Genomic DNA, 23,508 nt, shown 5'->3' with positions numbered 1-23,508 from the left:
AGCGGTTCTCCCTCCTCGGACTCTTCCCGCCCAAATCCGCTCGGCTCCTCCGCGATCCTGAGGGCTCCGTCCTGCCGCCCTGGGCAAGCAGGAGGCTCTGGCAAGAGGGCGCCCCCGGGCGCATCCTGCTTCTAATCCTGGGAAGCAGGATTAGAATTCCTGGGGGGGAATTAAGAGTTTGAGGGGATGATGTTTGGACTGATCGTCTTACACCACAGCTGAGAATATGATCACTTTCCTAACGGGGGAAAACAATATCTTGCAGAGAAAGCGGATGAAAACGTCTTGCCTCACCTTGTTGTGGCTGAGGCTGCTTTGAATCACAAAAATGAATCTTCATCTTAATCGGAATAGAGCTGGAAGGGACCTTGGGGGTCTTCCAGTCCAACCGCCTGCTCGAGCGGGAGACCCGACTTGTGGCTTCAAAAAAAAAAAAAGGTCCAGGAGGGAAGAAGTCATGTTTCTGAAATCTCACATATTTGACCCACGTCCTTTGAGGCAAATCTGGTCTCTCTGGAAAAGTTTGTGGCATGTTTGGGTAAAGCAGGAATCTTATTTTAATGCTCTCATTTCTTCACTTTCCTTTTTTTCCCAGAGAAATCCTCCTAAGTGTCTTGAGTGACCTTGAGTTAGATTTGCTGCCTGTGTCTAATTTTAGGCACCTGAATGGCAGATCCAAGAGAAATTCTACCAACTTCATTTGGAATCGGGAAATCTTCTGGAGGGCCAGACAGAGACTGGCATGGGCAAAAAAAATGCCAGGTAAAGGTTCGTGTGATTTTTGATCCCATTTTTTATTTATAAAATAAAGTATAACGTAAAAGAAAATAAAAATCATTACTTCATTACTTCCATTTCCTGAGCCAGATTACATTTTTGGAGCTCAGGGTTGAAATGAGGGGTCCTTTGTTCTCTCTGAGCTTGGTGGGTTTTTTGCAGATGTTTTATTACCAAACTAGGTAACCTCATCAGTGCACAAACACTTAGCTCCATTCAGGTTGTTGCAGAATCAAGAGACTCAGACCACGGAATCAAAAGAAGTTTGGTTTATTTTGTGGTTAGCTGTAACTGAACTCTGTGCTGGCCCACGAGGGGTGACCTACAGCTGAACATGTGGTTTGGCATTTCTCCATTTCCTTGTTCCTCTTCTAACTAACACATGCATTTTTCTTCATGCCTCTCATTTATGACATGCAGCATTTTGATGTATTCTTTGTATCTTTCTTTATGGCCTGCCTCAAGGTGGTCCTCGGCTTTTGACTGCAGTTGAGCGCCAATTTTCCAATGCTAAGATAAGACAGTTATTAAGTGACTCTGGGCCCATTTTACAACCTTCCTTGCCACCATTGCAGTTGTTATGCTAGTAAAGGTGCCTATAGTCAAGGCTATAGTCTTCCCAGTTTCAATGTATGGCAGTGAAATTTGGACCATAAAAAAGGCTGAGCGCCAAAGAATTGAGGCCTTTGAACTATGGTGCTGGAGAAGACTCCTGCGAGTCCCTTGGACTGCAAGGCAATTAAACCGGTCAGTCCTAGAGGAGTTCAACCCTGACTGCTCTTTAGAAGGCCAGATGCTGAAGCTAAAACTCAAATACTTTGGCCACCTAATGAGAAGGAAGGACTCACTGGAGAAGAGCCTAATGCTGGGAAAGATTGAGGGCAAGAGAAGAAAGGGACGACAGAAAATGAGGTGGCTGGATGGAGTCATTGAAGCAGTAGGTGTGAGCTTAAATGGATTCCAGAAGATGGTAGAGGACAGGAAGGCCTGGAGGAACATTGTCCATGGGGTCGCTATGGGTCGGGCAGAACTTCATAACTAACAACACAACAACAATAGCAAATAGTGTTGTTAAGTGAATCTGGCTTCTTCATCATCATTGCTTGTCCAAAACTCGCAAAAAGGGATCACGTGACCCTGGAACACTGCAACTGTCATAAATATTAACCAGTTGCCAAGCACCCAAATCCTATAGAGCAGGCATGTCATACTGCCAGCCCACAGGCCAGATGTATCACACGGAAACCAAGTCCACCCCATTGCGAATAATGGGGAAAAAGTCGTGATATGTCGCACATCATGTGATGTCACCAGTTTGATATGCCTGATCTAGAGGAATGTTTCTCAGTCATGGCAACTCTAGATTTTGTGGACCTCAAGTCCCAAAATTCCTCAGCCACCATGAGGAATTCTGGGAACTGAAGTCCACTTATCTTACAGTTACGAAAGTTGAAGAATACTGCTCTAGATGCTTGGAGTACTTGCCTGTAAGCAAATAACAACTATGGTAGCCAAATATCCCAGTATTTCAGCATTAATTAATTAAGAGCCATGGTGGCGTAGTTGTTACAATGCAGTACTGCAGGCTATTTCTGCTGACTGCCAGCTGCCAGTAGTTCAATTCTCAATGGCTCATTAATCTTTTCCTGCTTCTCCCCGATCTATTTCTTTTTGGGAAGGAAGAATATTTATTTGTCGGGGTGGGACTTTTTCCCCAGCTACTTGGAAAATAATAGGTGTCAAGGTTCCAATAAAGATGTTGAGACACTAGAGAGAGTACAGAGAAGAGCATCAAAGATGATTAGGGGACTGGAGGCTAAAACAGATAAGGAACGGCTGCTGGAATTGGGTATGTCTAGTTTAATGAAGAGAAGGACTAGGGATGACATAGCAGTTTTCCAATATCTCAGGGGCTGCCACAAAGAAGAGGGAGTCAAGCTATTCTCCAAAGCATCTGAAGGTAGGACAAGAAGCAATGGTTGGAAATTAATCAAGGAGAGAAGCAACCTAGAACTAAGGAGAAACTTCCTAATAGAACAATTAACCAGTGGAACAATCTGCCTCCAGAAGCTGTGAATGCTCCAACACTGGAAGTTTTTAAGAAGAGACTGGCCAGCCATTTGTCTGAAATGGTATAGGGTTTCCTGCCTGAGCAGGGGGTTGGACTAGAGGACCTCCAAGGTACCTTCCAACTTTACTATTATGATTAAGAAGACCAAACAAATCAGAGGCTTCTTTCCCAAGTGATAGCACAGTGGTTAGAATGCAGCTTTGTAGGCAAACTGTGCCCACTGCCAGGAGTTCAATCCTGACCAGCTTAAGGTTGACTCAGCCTTCCATCCTCCTGAGGTTGGTAAAATAAGGACTCAGTTGTTGGGGGCAATAGGCTGATTCTGTAAACTTCTTAGAATGGGCTGTAAAGCACTGTAAAGCAGTATATAAGTCTAAGTGCTATTGCTATTGCTAGTTGAAATACTCTCTTGGTGGAAAGGATTTTCTTTTTCCAATTTAACAAAGAAAACCTAAGCTCAGCCTGGGAATACAGGTCATCTGATTAGTTTGGTGTTTCCTGCTGGATCTTAGTTGTTGAATCCAGCCCATTCTATTTGTGATTTTTTTGCCCTTATTGAGTGCCAAGACTATATGGCAGGACAACATGATTTCTTCCAAATGCATTTGAGTTAAATTTCAGCAGGTAAGCAGAGTATCTAGGATAAGCCACTCTACCCGGCTCCCCCACCAAATCCAAAGCTGACTTTAGGATGAAGTAATGACAAACTTTTGGTCAGCTGATTTGACTGGATGGAACTTTGTGATTAATTTCTTTTTCTTGTTCAGATTGTCCCTCAGGGAAAAGCTTGTTATAATAAGCATGTTATAATAAGCCACCCACAGTTACCTTGAGGTAAGATGGGCAGTCTATATATTTTATGAATAAATAAACAATAAATGATCATAAGTGGTTTGGGTGCTGGATTAGGAACTGTCTCCAGGCCTTTGATCTTCTTAGTTGCTCTCCTTTGACCCTCTCTTGACACCCACACCTGAAGCCCTTATAAACACTTAACCCTGACATCCCCTAAACTCTGCTGAAGATGTTACCTAGCCTGGTAATGAAATGTTCAGAAACCAACCCACAAACTCGGAGAACAAACCTTCACCCTGATCCTACACCCAAGCTACAGATATTCACCACTATTGTAGAAATGACTGTTGACAGCCCTTCTAATAAATATTCAATGATGGAGATGTAAATTAAGGGGCAAAAAGAGCAGAGTCAAAGGTCAGAGTCATCGTTATGTAACTATGTTAGGTGCTTATAGTGGCCAATAAATTTAGAGATACAAAAAGTGAAGGGTGCAAAGTGGGTCTTCCAAAAAAGATTATATTCAGGGCTGTACATGAACAAATGCTCAACATTATTCAAGAAAACCAATTGTAGTTATTTTTCTCCACCCTCTTCAGATTCGTTCCTTATCTTCCCTTCATTCCCTAACATTTCATTTCTCCACAGTAATATATAGCTCAAGCATCCAAAATTTTTGACAATTTGTTTATACAGTTCTTTTCTGTGCTCATAAAGGGACTATACAATTATTCCCAGTGTGGTTCCATTTATGGGAAGTGAGGGAACTTGATGTAGTGAAACATCTTCCACACTCCAAGCATTTATACGGTTTCTCCCCAGTGTGGATTCTGTTATGTACAATATAATCATGTTTTAGTCGGAGGATTTTTGCACAATTCTTGCATTTGTAGGGTTTCTCCCTGGTATGGATCATTTTGTGAGCAGTAAGATAACTTGAAATTCTGAAGCCGTTTCCATACTCTGGGCATTTATATGGTTTTTCTGGTGTGGATTCTTTTATGGATAGTGAGGGAACTTGAACGAGTGAAACATTTTCCACATTCCTGGCATTTGTGTGGTTTTTCCCCATTGTGGATTCTTTTATGGAGAGCAACGGAACTTGAAGTAGTGAAGCATTTTCCACACTCCTGGCATTCATATGGTTTTTCCCCAGTGTGGATTCTTTTATGGATAGTGAGGGAAAATGACTGAGTGAAGCATTTTCCACACTCCTGGCATTTATATGGTTTTTCCCCAGTGTGGATTCTTTTATGGAAAGCAAGGTTACTTGAACTAGTGAAGCATTTTCCACACTCTTGGCATTCATATGGTTTTTCCCCAGTGTGGATTCTTTTATGGACAACAAGGGAACTTGAACTAGTGAAGCATTTTCCACATTCCTGGCATTCATACGGTTTTTCCTTTACATGAATCCTTGCATGAGAGGTAAGCTCATTTCCAATATGGAAGCTCTTTCCGCATTCCTTGCATTCATATGGTTTTCCCCCAGTGTGGATTCTTTTATGGATAGCGAGGGAACTTGAACGAGTGAAGCATTTTCCACACTCCTGGCATTTATATGTTTTCTCCCCTAAATGAATCCTTGCATGACAGGTAAGTTTATTTGCAGTATGGAAGCTTTTTCCGCATTCCTTGCATTCATATGGTTTTTCGCCAGTGTGGATTCTTTTATGGATAGTGAGGGTACATGAATAAGCGAAGCATTTTCCACACTCCTGGCATTCATATGGTTTTTCCCCAGTGTGGATTCTTTTATGCATAGTGAGGGAACTTGAAGTAATGAAGCATTTTCCACATTCCTGGCATTTATATGGTTTTTCCCCCGTGTGGATTCTTTTATGGAGAGCAAGTTTACTTGAACTAGGGAAGCATTTTCCACACTCCTGGCATTCATATGGTTTTTCCCCAGTGTGGATTCTTTTATGGATAGTGAGGGAACTTGAAGTAATGAAGCCTTTTCCACATTCCTGGCATTTATATGGTTTTTCCCCAATGTGTATTCTTTTATGGAGAGCGAGGGAACTTGAACGAGTGAAGTATTTTCCACACTCCTGGCATTTATATGGTTTCTCCCCTAAGTGAATCATTGCATCAGAAGTAAGGTTATTTGCAGTATAGAAGCTCTTTCCGCATTCCTTGCATTCATATGGTTTTTCTCCAGTGTGGATTCTTTTATGGTAAATGAGGGAACTTGAAACAGTGAACTGTTTTCCACACTCCGTACATTTATATGGTTTCTGTCCAGCGTGGTTTCGGTTATGTACAGTATACTGATATTTTTGACTGAAGGTCTTTCCACACTTGGGACATTCATATGGTTTCTCGCCTGTGTGACTCCTAAAATGGGAAGTGAGGCTTTGCGGAAAACTGAAGCTCTTTCCGCATACCCTGCATTTGTACGGGTTTTCTCCTGTGTGTATCCTTTTATGGGAAGTAAAATAATTTGAGTCTCTGAAGGTTTTTCCACAATCCAGGCATTTAAATGCTTTCTCTCCATGTATTCCCTGTGGCAAAGTAACCGAGAAGGTCCTTCGGAAATCTTTTTCATGTTCATTTGGTTTCTCTATTATGTGGCTTCTGCAACACTCGCATAATCCTGATTCGTCTGCAGGCATTTTTTCACACTCCGGCCAAGCCTCTTTTTCTGGCTGATCATCTTTGCTGGAGAAGTCAATAACAGCTACATGTGGTAAAGTAGAGCATTTCTCTAGCTCCCCCTTTAATTGTTTTTCCTCAGAACTTTGCTTTCCAAAAAATGTCTCTGCGTGTTTCATTCTGCCTTTTTGAAATGCTGCTGCCGATTCTTGGCCAGAATCCATCCTCTCCCATTCATCACCTGCTTGGAGCAGGAAAAAAAGAAGAAAAGTTGACATAAAGTGAGATGCAAACAGCATCAAGCCCCCTCCTTGTTGCATCTCTTATTTGAACATTAATTATGCCCCCACCCTCTCAAAACCTCTTCCTTTTAGCTCTTTGTGTGATTCTTCTGCCTGTGTCTATCAGGGTATGTTCAAAACATGGGGTGATGCCTGTTATCAGTTTCAGGTCCCCAAAGAATATTATTGTTTCCTTATGCCTATTCCTGAATCTGTAACTTTTCTTTGTGGCCTGCCATTCTGTTGGGAGGGGGGATGACTTGGGGATACTTTGCACTGTCCTGCTATGGTGCCCTTCCCCCAGGGGATGGAATTTATCACCCTTATCTGAGAGATGGTTGCGCTTGGAGCCAGAAGCAAATTAAAGTGAAAGAGACCTTGAAAGAATGTGTCAAAGAAGCCAGTTAAAACACTATTCCACCTGTGGACTGGCTGGAATTCAAATGAACACTGGACTCTGGGGGGAGGAGTATTGAATAATGCTTTTATTATATTGCTTCCACAGGTTTTTCCTCAGACCTCGTCTTGTTTTCCCTACTGTCACTAGCCCCTTATAAAAGTTCCTTTTGAGACAATGTCTGTTTCAAGAGTTCTGCTTTATTAGGTGGCTTAGCTGAGGCAGCTCCTTACAATTGGGTTGATATAAGACCTGATGTTGGGGTCTCTCTTGTCCTCCATGCTGCAGAATGAAAAACCTGAGGGGTTCTGCTCTCTGAGCTTACTTGTTTTCTTGCAGATGTTTCTTTACCCAAACTAGATAACATCATCTGTGCTAGTAAGGAATAGGGTTTGTTCTCATCCTTTATTGGCACTGATGATGTTACCCAGATTGGGTAATGAAACATCTGTAAGAAAACAATCAAGCTCAGAAAGCACCAAGGATCCCTCATTTCAACCATGAGGTGCAAATATTCTCAGTTATTACAATCATGTAGACCAGGGGTCCCCAGCCTTTGGGCCACGGACCACTACCGGGCCATGTCTGTCGGCCACTGAGCCACATGAGTGGCTTGCCAGTGTGCATGTGTGTGTGTATGCACACCCACCCTCCCACTCATGTTAGCGTTGCCATGAGCATTGCTGGGGTGCTAGTGTTGCCATGAGCATCATGCAGGCGCTAGAGTCACCGTGAGCGTCACGTGGGCCTTAGTGTCACCATGTAGCATGGGTGGTAACATCATCGTGAGCATCACATGGACTTTAGCATTGCTGTGAGTGGTTTCTGTCCACGTGGCCCCATTTGCATGTGTGCATTGGTTTAATTTCAATCTGGACATGCTGGTGGATTTGAACCTGGGAACTCATCTCAAGGAGGGAGCCCTGCACTGAAAAAAAATAGTACTCAGACGGGGTATGTTCATTCATCCTTAGATGCCTCTGCATTTTCCGGGCAGAACTTACAAAAGGAAGCTTTGGAGAAAGTTGGGGGTGGGTGGGTGGGTGGGAAGAACCCCTGGAGTGGAAGGTCCCATTACTTGAGAACCTGTCCCATCAGAGAGCCCAATTCTCTAATAGCCAAATCCCTGTAACACTATTAGGACTTCCAAATGCCATCATTACAGATAGAAAAACCATTCAAATAAAGAGCAGTTAAGGAAACATCAGAGGACACATTTAGGGAGGTTTTAGGAGAAAACCTAACATTTATTGGAAAATTGGGGGGGGGAGTGGTCAATAACCAGCAGAAACCCACAAGAAATAAATCCAATTTGAAACTTGGCCATTTTCTTTCTGTCCTGAATATTTCCCATTTACTCATCCCAAAATCACATGGTGAGAGAGAGAGAGAGAGAGAGAGAGAGAGAGAGAGAGAGAGAGAGAGAGAGAGAGGGAGAGGGTTTGGCTGGAGACATTATCGTTTAATTCTATGAACTGGTGTCTGGGAATCTCAGAGTTACTTTTGCTTCAACATTACCATGCCGTGTATTCAATATAACTGTAAGATTTTTGGAAACGGAATTAATCTGGATTTTTATTTGGATCCTTGAGCTGGATGTTGACAAGTGATTCCCTTAGCAACTGTGAGGGAAAATGTCATAGAATGAGCCAAAGGTCATTTAACAACCCTCTTGGTTAGTAACACAAATGTTGGGCTCAGTTGTGATCATAAGTCAAGGACTACCTGTAGTTCCATCCTTCTGATAATCTAGAAAGCCCTCAAGGAAAGCCCAGGTTAGGGCATCATGTCTGGGGCTCCCAGGAAAGCCGTGATTATGCTTAGAAGGCCCCCCTGTAGAGGTGGCCATTCTTATGCACTCTTTGTCCTGGCTTTTTTTTTTTGGTATTTGTTGTTTTTAAGCCTGGGGATTTTTGCTGTGTATTACCCAGAGTCGCTTTTGGTGAAATAAGTGGCTATACAAATTTGATAAATAAAATAAAAAATGTTTAAATACAAATGAGAAAAAAAATCACAAGATGTGAATTGGCACAGGATCCATCTAAGCAGAGCGCCATTGATAGATATTCAATATTTTTATGCACTGAAATGTTTCCTTAGTAGTTTATTTGTTGTTGTTGTTGTTGTTAGTTGCAAGTTGTGTCTGAAGCATTGCAGCCCCATGGACAATGTTCCTCTAGTCCTTCCTGTCCTCTACCATCTTCTGGGGTCCATTTAAGCTTACACCTACTGTTTCAGTGACTCCATCCAGCCACTTCATTCTCTGTTGTCCTCTTCTTCTATTGCTCTCATTGTTTCACAGCATTAGGCTCTTCTCCACTGAGTCCTTCCTTCTCATTAGGTGGCCAAAGTATTTGAGTTTCAGCTTCAGGATGTGGCCTTCTGAAGAGCAGTCAGGGTTGATAACACCTTGCAGTCTAAGGGACTCGCAGGATTCTTCTCCAGCACCATATTTCAAAGGCCTCGATTCTTTGGCGCTCAGCCTTTCTTATGGACCAACGTTCACTGCCATACATTGCACCTGGGAAAACCATGGCTTTGACTATAGGCACTTTCGTTGGCAGGGTGATGTCTCTGCTTTTTAGTGTGCTGTCTAGATTTGCCATAGCTTTCCTCCTCAGGTGCAAGCGTCTTTTAATTTCTTGGCTGCAGTCCCCATCTGCGGTGATCTTGGAGCCCAGAAAAATGAAAACTGTCACTACCTCTATTTCTTCCCCATCTATTTGCCAGGAACTGAGAGGGCTGGATGCCATGATCTTGGTTTCCTTAATGTTGAGTTTCAGTTTTGCACTCTCCTTCTTCACCCGCATCAAGAGCCTCTTTAGTTCCTCTTCACTTTCTGCCATTGGAATGGTATTATCTGCACAGGTTGTTGATATTTCTCCCAGTGAAACTTTTAATTCATCTAACCCTGCCTTTCTCATGATGTGCTCTTCATATAAGTGAAATAGGCAGGGCGACAGTATACAGCCTTGAAGGACTCCTTTCCCAATTTTGAACCAATCAATGGTTCCGTGTCCAGTTCTCACTGTTGCTTCTTGGTCCGCTTATAAGTTTCTCAAGAGACAAATAAAATGGTCTGGTACTATCTCTTTAAGAACTTGCCACAATTTGTTGTGATCCACACAATCAAAGGCTTTAGCATAGTCAATGAAGCAGAAGTAGATGTTTTTCTGGAACTCCCTACCTTTCTCCATGATCCAGCGTACGTTGGCAATTTGATCTCTAGTTCCTCTGCCTCTTTGAAATCCTGCCTGTATTTCTGGAAGTTCTCGATCCACATACTGCTGGAGTCTAGTTTATAGTATTTTAAGCATAACTTTACTAGCATGTGAAATGAGTGCAATGGTGCGATAGTATGAACATTCTTTGGCATTGCCTTTCTTTGGAATTGGAATGTAAACTGACCTTTTCCAATCCTGTGGCCACTGTTGAATTTTCCAAATTTCCTGTCAAATTGAGTGTAGCACTTTTACTGCACTACCTTTCAAGATTTTGAATAGCTCAGCTTTTCCTAAGGCTGATTTCACTTCACATCAGATCTAATTCCTTAAATCTATTTGTCACCTCTACTGTGTATTCATCACGGATATGATTTAGTTCATATCTGTTTGGCCTAGTGCTTTTCCTTACTTTCTTCAATTTAAGCCTAAATTTTACAATGAGAAGCTCATGATCTGAGCCACAGTCAGCTCTTGGTCTTGTTTTTACTGACTGTATAGAGCTTCTCCATCTTTGGCTGCAGATATTGAATGATTTGCCTTGGATTCACACTGAGAACATTCTGTCATTTTGGGGATTGTATCCCAGTATTGCTTTTTCTACTCTTTTATTGTCTATGAAGGCTACTCCATTTCTTCTGAGGAATTCTTGTCCGCAGTAGTATACCTGATGATCCTCAGAATTAAATTTACCCATTCCTGTCCATTTTAGTTTGCTGATTCCTAAGATGTTGATGTTCAGTCTTGTCATCTCTTGTTTGATCACGTCCAGCTTGCCTTGATTCATGGATCTTACATTCCAGGCTCCTATGGAGAATAGATCTTTACAGCATCGGACTTTCCTTTCACCACCAGATACATTCATAGCTGAGCGTCCTTTTATCTTTGGCCCAGTCGCTTCATTCTTTCTGGCGCTACTAGCACTAGCTCTCTGCTCTTCCCCAGTAGCATATTGGACACCTTCTGACCTGAGGGGCTCATCTTCCAGCGTCATATCTTTTTGCCTTTTGGTATTCTCCATGGGGTTTTCATGGCAGAGATACTGAAGTGGGTTGCCATTTCCTTCTCCAGTGGATGACATTTTGTCAGAACTCTCTGCTATAACCTGTCTCTCTTGGGTGGTCCTGCATGGCATAGCTCATAGCTTCATTGAGTTACAAAGCCCCTTTGTTGCAACAAGCCAGTAATCCATAAAGGGGTAGTAGTTTATTAATTTATTAAATTTATATGTGTTACCCCACCTTCCCAATAGGGTGACTCTGGGTGGCTTTAAGAATGCTGAGGGAGACGGATGGCCTAGAAACATGAAAGGTAAATAGATGGATGGATGGATAGATGGAGATAGATAGATTGATAACTTCCTTGGAATAGAAAAAGGCTAGGTCTCTTCCTGCTTCTTCCCAAGAGATGACATCTCTTTGGAGACCTTTTAATAAGAAACAGCAGGTGGCATTTAATTACTAAACTCTTTGACACGCGAGTATCAAAGTTGCTTACCCAGAGATGCCACATTCCTATAATTTTCCAGCATGACTTCCCAATAGAGTGCTTTTTGGTCAGAATCCAGCTGAGACCACTCCTCCTTGGAGAAATACAAGGCCACCTCCTCAAAGGACAGAAGACCCTCCTGAAGAGGGAAACAAAGAACAGAAAAAGGTCAAGGATGATTTGTAAGGTCTATCCCATTACGTACAAATTCCCAAAGCAAAGATATGCACTAAATTGAATGGCTGTGCTTGGTAGGATCCAAGGTTTAGATGATAAAAACAGATCAAAAGCCTCTGAGTGAAGAAATAGTTCAGGCAAGCTTAATCAATGATTGACGTGGCAAGACATTCAGTGCCATTCAGTGAAAGTAATTGTAGTTTCCTTATGGACCCACCATCTCTCTCTCTCTCTCCCTCTCTCTCTCTCTCTCTCTCTCACACACACACACACACTCCCTCCCTCACTTTATATATCTATATCTATATCTATATCTATATCTATTTGAAGTTAGTAAAAATAAAAATGATGAACTGCGGGATATAAGAGAAAATTCTTCTTTATTGCTGAGCTTTCGTCAACAAGCTGTTGACATCATCAGAGCAAGGGCTGAATGATAAGGGAGTCAGTACATACACTTGTATGGCAGTTATAATATTCAAATTGTGGAATGTGGGTGTGGCCTGTTCGTGATAAGCTCGCTCGTGATTGTATTTAAGACTAAACACCAGGATACATGAACATATTCTAGCAGTTAAAAGACAAGAACAACGCTCCCAAGTCTGGGCCCATATAGCGGAACATGGCCATACCTTTGATTTCAAAGGAACTATAGTCATCTCTCAAGACCCCACTAAAAGTGGCCGTCTATTGAAAAAGGCTTGGTTGTCTGATAATTCAATTAATAGACATATTGAATTATTATCACCATACCAAACTCTGAGAAGGCATTTACAACAACACAAAACATCCAAACCCTTAAATACAATCAACAAAGACACAAACACACCACTCCACCCACCTGTCAAACACCATATCAACACAACAGATGAGATTATTATAACACAATCCATTCCAATTGAACTAAACAGCAGACAAAATTCTAACACAACAATGATAACTTGCATAACCAACACACCATCCGACACTTCTACACATAAAGACAACACCACTTTTGATCACAACACCCAAGACGCAAATCTTGCAACTTCACTAAATAACCACACATAACCACACACAACAAAACAAACACACACAACACCCAAACAACAACAGAATATTGAGACCACGATCAAAACTGAAATCTGTCCCACCGTGCACAAAACAAAAAATAACAAGCCAGATCAAACATCCCACAAAATCACTCACAACTGACAACCACAACACTTACTTTCATTCAAAACAACCGTGCAAAACAAGACACACAACAACCACACACTAAAAGAGTCTTAAGATCCGACAAGTCAAACCACACAACAGAGCCGATTTTACAGCAACCAGGCAAAGAAACACGAAGGAGAGCGAATTGCTTACACACTCCACGAGGACATCTGCTCCCTTCCTCAGCAGAATCAAGCCTGCGATGACCGCACGCAAGGGAACGAGACGACTTCCTTGACTCTACTTCGAATGAAGAGCCTGTCAGCCAGCGCATGACTACAGGCGGCGCGACGAGACTTACGCGCCTAACAGCTGCTATGTGCCAAGTAGCTGCTAGGCATGACTTTTAAAAATCAACCAGAGACCAGCCTTTTCCAGCAAAGCCAGAACCACTGTGATTATACACGAGCGAGCTTGTCACGAATAGGCCACACCCAGGCCACACCCACATTCCACAATTTGAACGTTATAACTGCCATACAAATGTATGTACTGACTACCTTACCGTTCAGCCGTTGCTCTGATGATGTCAACAGCTTGTTGACGAAAGCTCAGCAATAAAGAAGAATTTTCTCCTATATTCCAGAGATCATCGTTTTTATTTTTAATAACTTCAAATGTCTGCACCCGGGATTCCAGTTTTTAAACTTATTAAACATATATCTATGTATATATATCCATCTATCTCTCTACCTATTTATCTCTAAGAAGGAACCCCACTCAGACCCATAGTCAGCTCCATAGGCTCACCTCTACAAAATCTAGCCAAATTTCTTGCCAAACAACTACAGCCTTACACAAATTCCATCACCTCACACGTACAAAACTCATTCCAATTCATAGAGATCATAAGTAAACTAAACTTACAACCCTGTGACCTACTTGTGAGCTTTGATGTTGTATCCCTCTTCACCCAAGTGCCAATCAAAGAAGCCTTGACAGCTATCCGAAATAAATACAACCCCCCAAAACACATCCTAGATCTGACCAACCACTGCCTATCAAACACATACTTCGTCTACAATGGACAAAGATACAAACAAATGGAAGGAGCACCCATGGGATCACCCCTTTCACCTGTCATTGCAAACCTCTACATGGAACACTTTGAAACCCTCGCTCTAGAAAAATCCAACCACAAACCCAAACTCTGGCTCAGATACGTAGATGACACCTTCGTAATCTGGCCACACGGCAAAGAAAAACTGGATGACTTCCTCACACACCTCAACAGCCTACACCCAAAAATACAATTCACCATGGAAACAGAAGCTAACAATCAACTTCCCTTCCTTGATGTCTTAGTCTACAAGAAATCCAACGGCTCCCTAGGACACACTATCTACCATAAAAAAACACACACAAACCGCTATCTGAACGCACTCTCACACCACCACCCAGCACAGATCCACTCCGTAGCCAAGACACTCATCTCCAGAACAAAACACCTAGCTGACGAACAACACCTAAAAACCGAACTACACACTCTCACTAATGTACTAACAGCCAATGGATTCCAAAGAAACATGATTACCAATTTAATCCGAAGAGAGACACCCACAAAAACCCAAGACAGAGAACAAGAAAATGGCAAAGCCCTCCTCCCATACTTAAAAGGGACCACAGACAGAATCAGTAAGATCCTCCAAAAACACAACATCAAAACAGCATTCTACACAGACAGAAAAATATCCACCATCCTAAGAAACCCGAAAGACATAATTGGGTTAGAAAATCAAGGAGTATACGAAATCCCATGCACCACCTGCCCCACCACATACATCGGATAGACCAACAGAAGAATAAGTGCACGCATTGAAGAACACAGGAACTCACTCAGAAAGGGAGAACAAACTTCATCCCTGTTCCAACACTTTAAAGCCACGGGACATGAAATTGATTTAAAAAAAACCAAAACTATCACCAAAATTGAACATTTTAACAGCAGAATAATCAGAGAAGCCATTGAGATAGAAAAACGCCCCCACAGCATGAACAAACGAGATGATACCTCTCGCCTACCAGCCATTTGGAAACTCGCCTTGATTAACAGATGAGTCCCAACCACTAAGAATGATACCAGACCCAAACTCATGATAACATCACATGACATCACCACCACACAACCACAAAACAGAAACCTAACTACAGCTGCAACATCAGCCACTTTAAACCCCTCCAAACCACACAATAAGCAAACTGACACCCACTATAAAAACATGGCACCACCACAAACACAGAGCCGAACAAAAGCAGCACAACTCACCAGTTCAGGTCTAAGGCTGGCAGCTGAGACCAGCCCATCCACTCCAAACACACCCCCACCCAATCAGAACACAGCCCCCACTCAAAACACACCCCCACCCAATCAGAACAGCTACCCCCCACCCAATCAGAGCACACCTCCACCCACAGAACACACCCCCTCTGGCAGTTTAAAAAAGAGGAACAAACAGCCACTACCACACACTTCTCCCAGAACGAAGCTGAAGCCACCAGCCTGAGGATGACGGATGAGATTTCGTCGAAACGTTGCTCTTACACCTTCAATTCTACGTGGGAAAAAACCCGAATGACCAAAGATATACATACATACATACATACATACATACATATATATGTCATATGTTAACTCTTAGATTACCTTGCTAGGTCCCAAACATGGGGCAAATCTTTATTTCCTGTTTTCAGCCTTATCTCAAAGGCCATCGAACAGGCTGTAGTCACACCGGACAGTTCATATATGAGAGAGAGAGATGACAATACATATATATGTATGTACAGTATGTATGTATATATATATGTACACCATCTATATCTATCATGCTCTATCATTTCTCTATCATCTATAACTATTATCTACCTATCCACCTATCTAAACTATCATCTCTATCATCTATCATATAACTATTATCTATCAACCTATCTTTCTATCTATATTATCTATTTCTCTATAATCTATCTATCATATAACTATCATCTATCTATCTATCTATCCATCCATCCATCCATCCATCCATCCATATATCTCTATCTGAGTCATTGGCTGAAGTGGGGATGAGAAAGCAGAGAAAAATTCTTGGGATTGAAGGAAATTTTACAAAGCAGGATAGTTTGGTCTCCAAATCCCGACACAAATCAGAGGATTAGAAATTATTTTGCAAGCCAAAAGTTCTTTGATTACATGCATGACAATTTTTACTTAAGAGATTTTTCTATTTGGCTATCTTCACTGGATTGTAATCTTCTGCCTTATCTTTTAATCTTTTCACTGGTTGTAGACAAGGCTTTCTAAAAATGGTACTGCGCTTTTTGAGTATTTATGTATTTTTGAACAATCTTGCACAATTCCAAGTCAAAAAATTACAAAACGAACAGGTGCAGTTTAGCACTTGCTGCCCATGTGATATTCCCATCTCTTGAAGGACTCTTTAAGAAGTTAGCGTGTGTAAACTAATAGTAGGAAAAGTATCCAGAAAAAGGGGGAGTTAAGTACTGGTCTTAAAAAAAAGTTTTCTTAATATAAATCTCAAGGTAGATTTTACAATCCATTGTATCCAAACAATAGACCTCAGAGGGAGCTAAGGTGACTGAGAGCAACTTGAATCTTCTATTCCCCATACCACGTTGCTCAGGACTACAAAAATATCCAAGCCAGAAGAAGAAAGAATTATAGAATCATAGAGTATCAGAGATGGAAGGAGCCTTGGAGGTCCTCTATTCCAACCCTCTGCTCAAGCAGGAGGCCCTATACCATTCTGGAGAAATATTTGTTTAATCTCTTCTTGAAAACTTCCACTGATGGAGCATCCACAGCTTCTGGAGGCAAGCCGTTCCAATGATTAATTGTTCTCACCGTCAGGAAATTCCTCCTTAGTTCTAGGTTGCTTCTCTCCTTGATAATCTTCCATTTGCTACTTTGGGTCTTGCTCTCAGTTGCTTTAGAGAACGGCTTGATCCCCTCTTCGCTGTGACTGCCCCTCAAGTATTGGGAAACTGCTGTCATGTCACCCCAATCTTTTTCTTTGCTAGACTAGACATATCTAGTTTCCACAACCATCCATTGTACAGTTTAGCCTCCAAACCTCTGATCATCTTTGTTGCTCTTCTCTGCATTTTTCTTCGAGAATGGAAGGAAAGAGTGCTCTGTATACCACTGTGACTTCCTGAAGGAAAGGGAGAATTTGAAGCTAATAAGTAAGCCTTTAGTAAAACCACACCTAGAATACTGCATCCAGTTTTGGTCACCATAGTATAAAAAAGACATTGAGACTCTGGAGAGAGTTCAGAGAAGAGCAACAAAGATGATTAGGGGACTGGAGGCGCAAACGTATGAAGAACGGTTACAGGAACTGGGCATGGCTAGTCTAGTGAAGAGAAGGACCAGGGGTGACATGACAGCAGTGTTACAATATTTGAGGGGCTGTCACAGAGAGGAGGTTATCAACCTATTCTCCAACACACCTGAAAGCCAGACAAGGAATAACAGATGGAAACTGATCAAGGAGAGATTCAACCTAGAAAGAAGGAACAATCAATCAATGGAACAGTTTGGCTTCAGAGGTTGTGGGAGCTTCATCACTGGAGGCTTTGAAGAAGAGACTGGACTGCCATCTGTCAGAAATTGTATAGGGTCTCCTGCTTGGGCGGGGGTTGGCCTAGACCACGGGTAGGGAACCTTGGTTCTTTTATAACTTGTGGACTTCAATACCCAGAATTCCTGAGCCAGCCAAGCAAACTCAGGAATTCTGGGAATTGAAGTCCAGAAGTCATAAAAGTGCCAAGGTTCCCTACCCCTGACATAGACGAAGAAGGTCCCTTCCAACTCTGTTATTCTATTCTATTAGTGAATTTGCTTCTCTTACTGGAGTTGCAGGTTCAGCTACTGTCTCAGCTGCACCATAGAGAGCAGACAACTCCACTGTAGTCTTCCCTGTGAGGAAAAACAGAATTTTAAAAAGCATAATTAATAACATAGGAAGAGACATTTTACAGAAGAGGAGTTTGGGACCTTCTGGAGAACTGAGGACCTCTGATTACCTCCCAAGGAGTCCAGACTTGGATCTTCCAGAGAAATGCTCCTCAAAAACAACTCCTGAGGAGAATTTGATGGATTCCTTTTTCTCTCAGAATCTCTGATGTCGTTTGTGAAGGACTTGAAATAGGAGACAGGAGAAAAGAAGAATTAGTGGACATCAGACAACACAAAGTGGATTCTTGAAAGTCTCCAATGTTCACCAGTGAGGCTGGAAAATAAGAAAGGAATGTCTGTCATCATTTTTTATAACAGGTAATGAAACAATATCCTACAAGAATTAGTGAAACATCCTCACATATTATGAATTCCAGAAACCTGGTAGGGAGATGTCTATGGAGATTCTCAGTCATTCAGGTCATGGTTGTTCCAAAGATGCTTTTTCAAGAGGCAACTGGACTTTCTATTTTTTCTCTTTGAAGACATTTTGCTTCTCATCCAAGAAATGTCTTCAGCTGTGAGTGGATGGTGCACAATGGAAGGATTTATATTCCTTGCAGGCAGCTGGTCATTTTCATTGTTTTAGAAACGCTGAGGCCACTTGGAAGTTTATCTGTGTCTCAGGGACAGCTGAGTAGTGCAAATGGGTGTAGACCCTTCTTGGAACTGCTGAAAGGACTGTGTTGTAGATGGGAAATAAATGATGTTGTCTCACTCTCCCTCTATTGAGAGAGGGCTATTCAACATCATCTATCTCCACTCTACAACACAGTCCTTTCAGCAGTTCCAAGAAGGCTCCACAACTATATGCCCCACTCAGGTGACCCTGAGAACACAGATAAACTTCCAAGTGGCCTGAATGACTCTCTAAAAGAATGCAAATGTTCAGCTTTCTAAAAGGAATATAAATCCTTCCATTCCCGGACTTTAAAGGTTTCCGACCTGGCAGAGATGGCGAAGATTTCGGCCTATTTGAAAGATCACTCGCAAGAACGCTATATTATGGAATGGAGAAAATGGATTGAGTTTATCCAGAATAAGTATAGGGTTAAGAAGTTTTATGTAGCATTTGAATAAGTCTTCTTTCTTTTTTCTTCTTTTTTTTTCTTTTAGTTTTTTTATATATATATTTAATATTACTAAGGTTTGTTTTATCTTATATAAGCTAGAGAGTGATGGATTTTAGAGTTTATAGTTGTTAGTATATGATTGTTTATGATTGGTTTTTTTTATATATACCTTGTATTTAGCTCTGGGAAGTCGGGGGGGGGGAGGGGGGAGAGGGAGGGGGGAGGGTGAAGGGAGGGGGAGGGGGGGTTTTAAAGAAAAAATGTATGTTAAAACTTTTCAATTAAAAAAAAAATCCTTCCATTCCCCACCATTCCATTAGAGCTGAAAAAGCTTCTTGGATAAGAGGAGAAACATCTTCAATGAAAAACAAGAAAATACTGTTGCCTCGTGAAAAAAGCACCTTTGGGACTCTGGAAGGGAGGGGTGAAGAATTCAACCACATTCTTTATTCCAGTCAACCCCTTCTGGGCTCCCAAAGTGAAGGTCTCTTACCTGCTCCTTCTGCTCCCCTGCCTGGCTCAAGAGGAGGCCTTCCACCAGGGCCACCGCCTGGGAGCTAGTCTCTGCTCCACACTCACGCACCCAGTTCTCCATCTTAATGGGCAGAAGGGCCAGAAACTGCTCCAGAACAACCAGGTCCAGCATCTGGGCTTTGGTGTGCTTTTCTGCTTTGAACCATCGATTACAAAAGTCATGGAGTCGGCTGCAAAGTCCTCGGGGATCCTCAGAAGCCTGATATTGGACGCTCCTGAAGTTCCAGGACTGAACCTCTGAAGGGATGATGGTGTCTTCTTCCAGCATCTTCTGCCCACTTCTTGCCCAGGTCTCCTCACAGCTCCCAGGCTGAACAGCTGAAAGGCCTTTTCCAGTTCCCTCACTTGCTAAAGGTTGGGTCTCCATTCTTTCTCTGTCCTGTAACGCAACTCCAAATGGGTCCAAGGACTTTTATGTGAATCTCCAAGCAACTTTTCATTCAAAGGACTGTTTCTCTTGCTGCAGCTGTGGTGAGAGTTAGACGTTCAGCCCTCTTTAGCTGAGAGATACTTTTATCTATAAAATTATATGATGAGTACAAATCTCTCTAAGATAGAAAATAAAATAAATTAAGAACAAAATCGAATAATTAAATTGGGACACTGGAGTTCTTCTAATCTAATCCTAAACTAATCCAAGAGAGAAACAATGTAGAACTAAGGAGAAAATGACTTGCCTCCAGAAGTTGTGAATGCTCCAACAATGGAAGTTTTTAAGAAGAGACTGGACAATCATTTGTCTGACATGGTATAGGGTTTCCTGCCTGACCAGGGGGTTGGACTAGATGACCTCCAAGGTCCCTTCCAACTTTATTATTATTCTATTCCATTCCATTCCATTCTATTCTATTCTATTCTATTCTATTCTATTTTATGAATGCTGAATTAATGTATTTGGAGCATTTTCTATTTCTGGTTTTTTTCACAAGGAAGGTCTTGCTTTTTAAAAACTTAAACCTACATTCATCTCCAAGTGGGTTCACACAACATGTGAAAACTCCAAACAAATCAGTCAACCAGAACATCTCTGTTCACCTCAAAATAAATGCAAGAACATGACTCTGGCTTAGGATGCTCCATTACCCTTGTTCAAGACTGACTTTTGGAGAGCCAAGCCAGACTCTTACATGCAGGCAGGTTCACACAACATGCCCTGAAGCCCCAAAGGGTCAGCCAAAGGGAGGAGCCAACTTCACCCCCAAACAGGGTCTGGAGATACAGTCCTGATTCACTCCCCCTCCCAAGACAGGTATCATTGTGAAGGATTTGGCTCTTTTCAGCCTCATCCAGCACCTGCTGCGAATCCGCACCAATATGGAGCATCTTCTGTCTTGCAAGGCTTTTCTTATCTCTTGCTTAAGATTTGCAAGGCAAATCTTCCTTCTCCTCCCCTTCCCCCCCCCCACCTAAAGCTGTTCCCAAAAAAGCAGGTGGGAAGGACTTCCCCAGTCCCCATCTCTTTCCTGGGAATCCTGAGTTTCGTCGGGGAGGGAGCAACAAGGCTGTTCTGGTCCTCTGCTTCCCCTCCCCCCCCATGGCCTGTTGAGTGCATGGAAAGGGCTGCTGGGGAGCATGGGATTGGGCTCTCCCACTCTTGGGACTCAGAAGACTGAACTTGGATGAGGACTTGGCATGTGTCCCTCCCTCCTCCAGGGCGAGGACCCTCCGCCTCCCTTTGCATGGGAAGAGAGACCCCCCCCTTCTCCTCCCTTAGGGCCACATCTGGCTGTCTCCCCTGCAAGACATGTCCGCAGCCCTCCCCCTTTTTTACCTGCAGCAAAGGATGATGGGGACAGAGTGCAGCGTCCTAGAGAAGCTGGGATGTCATTTCCTTCTCTGCTCCTCCTCCGGAAAGCCAGCTGTGTTCCCATCGTTTGGCAGAGGGAGCCCCCTGGTGGATGCCTTGTGCAACGCAGGTGCTCAAGGTAACGAGAGGAGAAAGGCTGCATTTTCCGTGAGAGGCTGTCGTGTCCTCTCCAAAAGCGTCTTGTTGCCCTTTCTTTTCTTTTTTTAAATAGAGGCTGTGACAAAAGGACGAAACATGGAATAAGACATAGAATAACAGAGTTGGAAGGTACCTTGTAGGTCATCTGGTCCAAACCCCCCCCCCCCCCAACACACACACACAAACTGGAGACCTGACACCATTTCTGACAGCCCAGTCTTTTCTTGAAAGCTTCCAGTGATGGCGCTCCCACAACTTCTGAAGGCAGGCTGTTCCATTGGTTGTTTGTTCTCCCTTGTCAGAATATTTCTCCTTAAGGCAGTAAATGTTGTTGTTATTTGTGAAGATGTGTCCGACCCATCATGACCCCATGGACAATGTTTCTCCAGGCCTTCCTGTCCTCTACCATCTTCTGGACTCCACTGAAGCTCATGCCTAGTGCTTCAGTTACTCCAGCCACCTCATTCTCTGTCGTCCCCTTCTTCTCTTGCTCGCAACCTTTTCCAGCATTAGCCTCTTCTCCAGTGAGTCCTTCCTTCTCATTAGGTGGCCAAAGTATTTGAGGTTCAGCTTCAGGATGTAGCCTTCTAAAGAGCAGTCGGGGTTGATCTCCTCTAGGACCGACCGGTTTGATCACCTTGCAGTCCAAGGGACTCGCAGGATTCTTCTCCAGCACCATAATTCAAAGGCCTCAATTCTTTGGCGCTCAGCTTTTCTTATGGTCCAACTTTCACAGCCATACATTGCAACTGGGAAAATCATGGCCTTGACTATAAGCACTTTTCTTAGCAGGGTGATGTCTCTGCTTTTTAGTGTGCAGTCTATGTAGTGTGTGCGAATCTAGCATACACGTGTGATAGCTTAATAAGGAGGCGCGGACCTGGACAGCTCCGTGCGGGAACAGCGTTCGGCGGGAAGCTGGATTTAAAGGGACAGCATGGCCTTGACTATAAGCACTTTTGTTAGCAGGGTGATGTCTCTGCTTTTTAGTGTGCTGTCTAGATTTGCCATAGCTTTCCTCTGCAGGCGCGTCTTTTAATTTCTTGGCTACAGTCCCCATCTGCGGTGATCTTGGAGCCCAGGAAAATAAAATCGGTCACTACCTCCATTTCTTCCCCATCTATTTGCCAGGAACTGAGAGGGCTGGATGCCATGATCTTGGTTTTCTTAATGTTGAGTTTCAAGCCCACTTTTGCACTCTCCTTCTTCACCCGCATCAAGAGGCTCTTTAGTTCCTCTTCACTTTCTGTTATTAGAGTGGTATTATCTGCACAGGTTGTTGATATTTCTCCTGGTGAAACTTTTAATTCATCTAGCTCTGCCTTTCTCATGATGTGCTCTGCATATCAGTTAAATAGGCAGGGCAACAGTATACAGCCTTGAAGGACTCCTTTCCCAATTTTGAACCAATCAGTGGTTCCGTGTCCAGTTCTCACTGTTGCTTCTTGACCCGCATATAGGTTTCTCAATAGACAGATAAGATGGTCTGGTACTCCCATCTCTTTAAGAACTTGCCACAATTTGTTGTGATCCACACAATCAAAGGCTTTAGCATAGTTAATGAAGCAGAAGTAGATTTTTTTCTGGAACTCCCTACCTTTCTCCATGACCCAGTGTATATTGGCAATTTGCGTCTTCGAAATCCTACCTGTACTTCTGCTAGCTCTCGATCCATATACTGCTGGAGTCTACCTTATAGTATTTTAAGCATAAGTTTACTAGCATGTGAAATGAGTGCAATGGTGCGATAGTTTGAACATTCTTTGGCATTGCCTTTCTTTGGAATTGGAATGTAAACTGACCTTTTCCAATCCTGTGGCCACTATTGAGTTTTCCAAATTTGCAGGCAAATTGAGTGTAGCGCTTTTACTGCATAGTCTTTTTAGATTTTGAATAGCTCAGCTGGAATACTGTCACCTCCACTAGCTTTGTTGTTGCTCAGCATTTCTAAGGCCCACTTCACTTCACATTCTAGGATG

At 42.7% G+C, this 23,508-nt stretch overlaps 1 protein-coding gene across 2 annotated transcripts; it reads right to left on the bottom strand.

Moving 5' to 3' along the window:
• Nucleotides 1–4,167: 4,167 nt before the first annotated feature.
• On the bottom strand, nt 4,168–20,155 carry LOC310634121 (uncharacterized protein). 2 transcript variants are annotated; one of them, XM_083352190.1, is made up of 5 exons: nt 19,544–20,155; nt 18,046–18,160; nt 17,871–17,938; nt 11,638–11,767; nt 4,168–6,485 (listed from the first exon to the last, which is right to left on the bottom strand). In XM_083352190.1, exons 1-5 carry the CDS (start codon nt 19,949–19,951, stop codon nt 4,615–4,617), a joined length of 2,592 nt encoding a protein of 863 aa, XP_083208316.1. In that variant the 5' UTR covers nt 19,952–20,155; the 3' UTR covers nt 4,168–4,614. The 2 variants fall into 2 exon arrangements, with proteins under 2 accessions (XP_083208316.1, XP_083208317.1); XM_083352191.1 differs by having other exon boundaries at nt 4,168–6,482; nt 19,544–20,154.
• Between the last annotated feature and the right edge of the window lie 3,353 nt (nt 20,156–23,508).

This window comes from Vipera ursinii (genome assembly GCF_947247035.1).
Source record: "Vipera ursinii genome assembly, chromosome: 2".
NCBI lineage: Eukaryota > Metazoa > Chordata > Lepidosauria > Squamata > Viperidae > Vipera > Vipera ursinii.
Note: the sequence above shows the minus strand (reverse complement) of the source record. Positions and strands in the feature narration are given on the sequence as shown.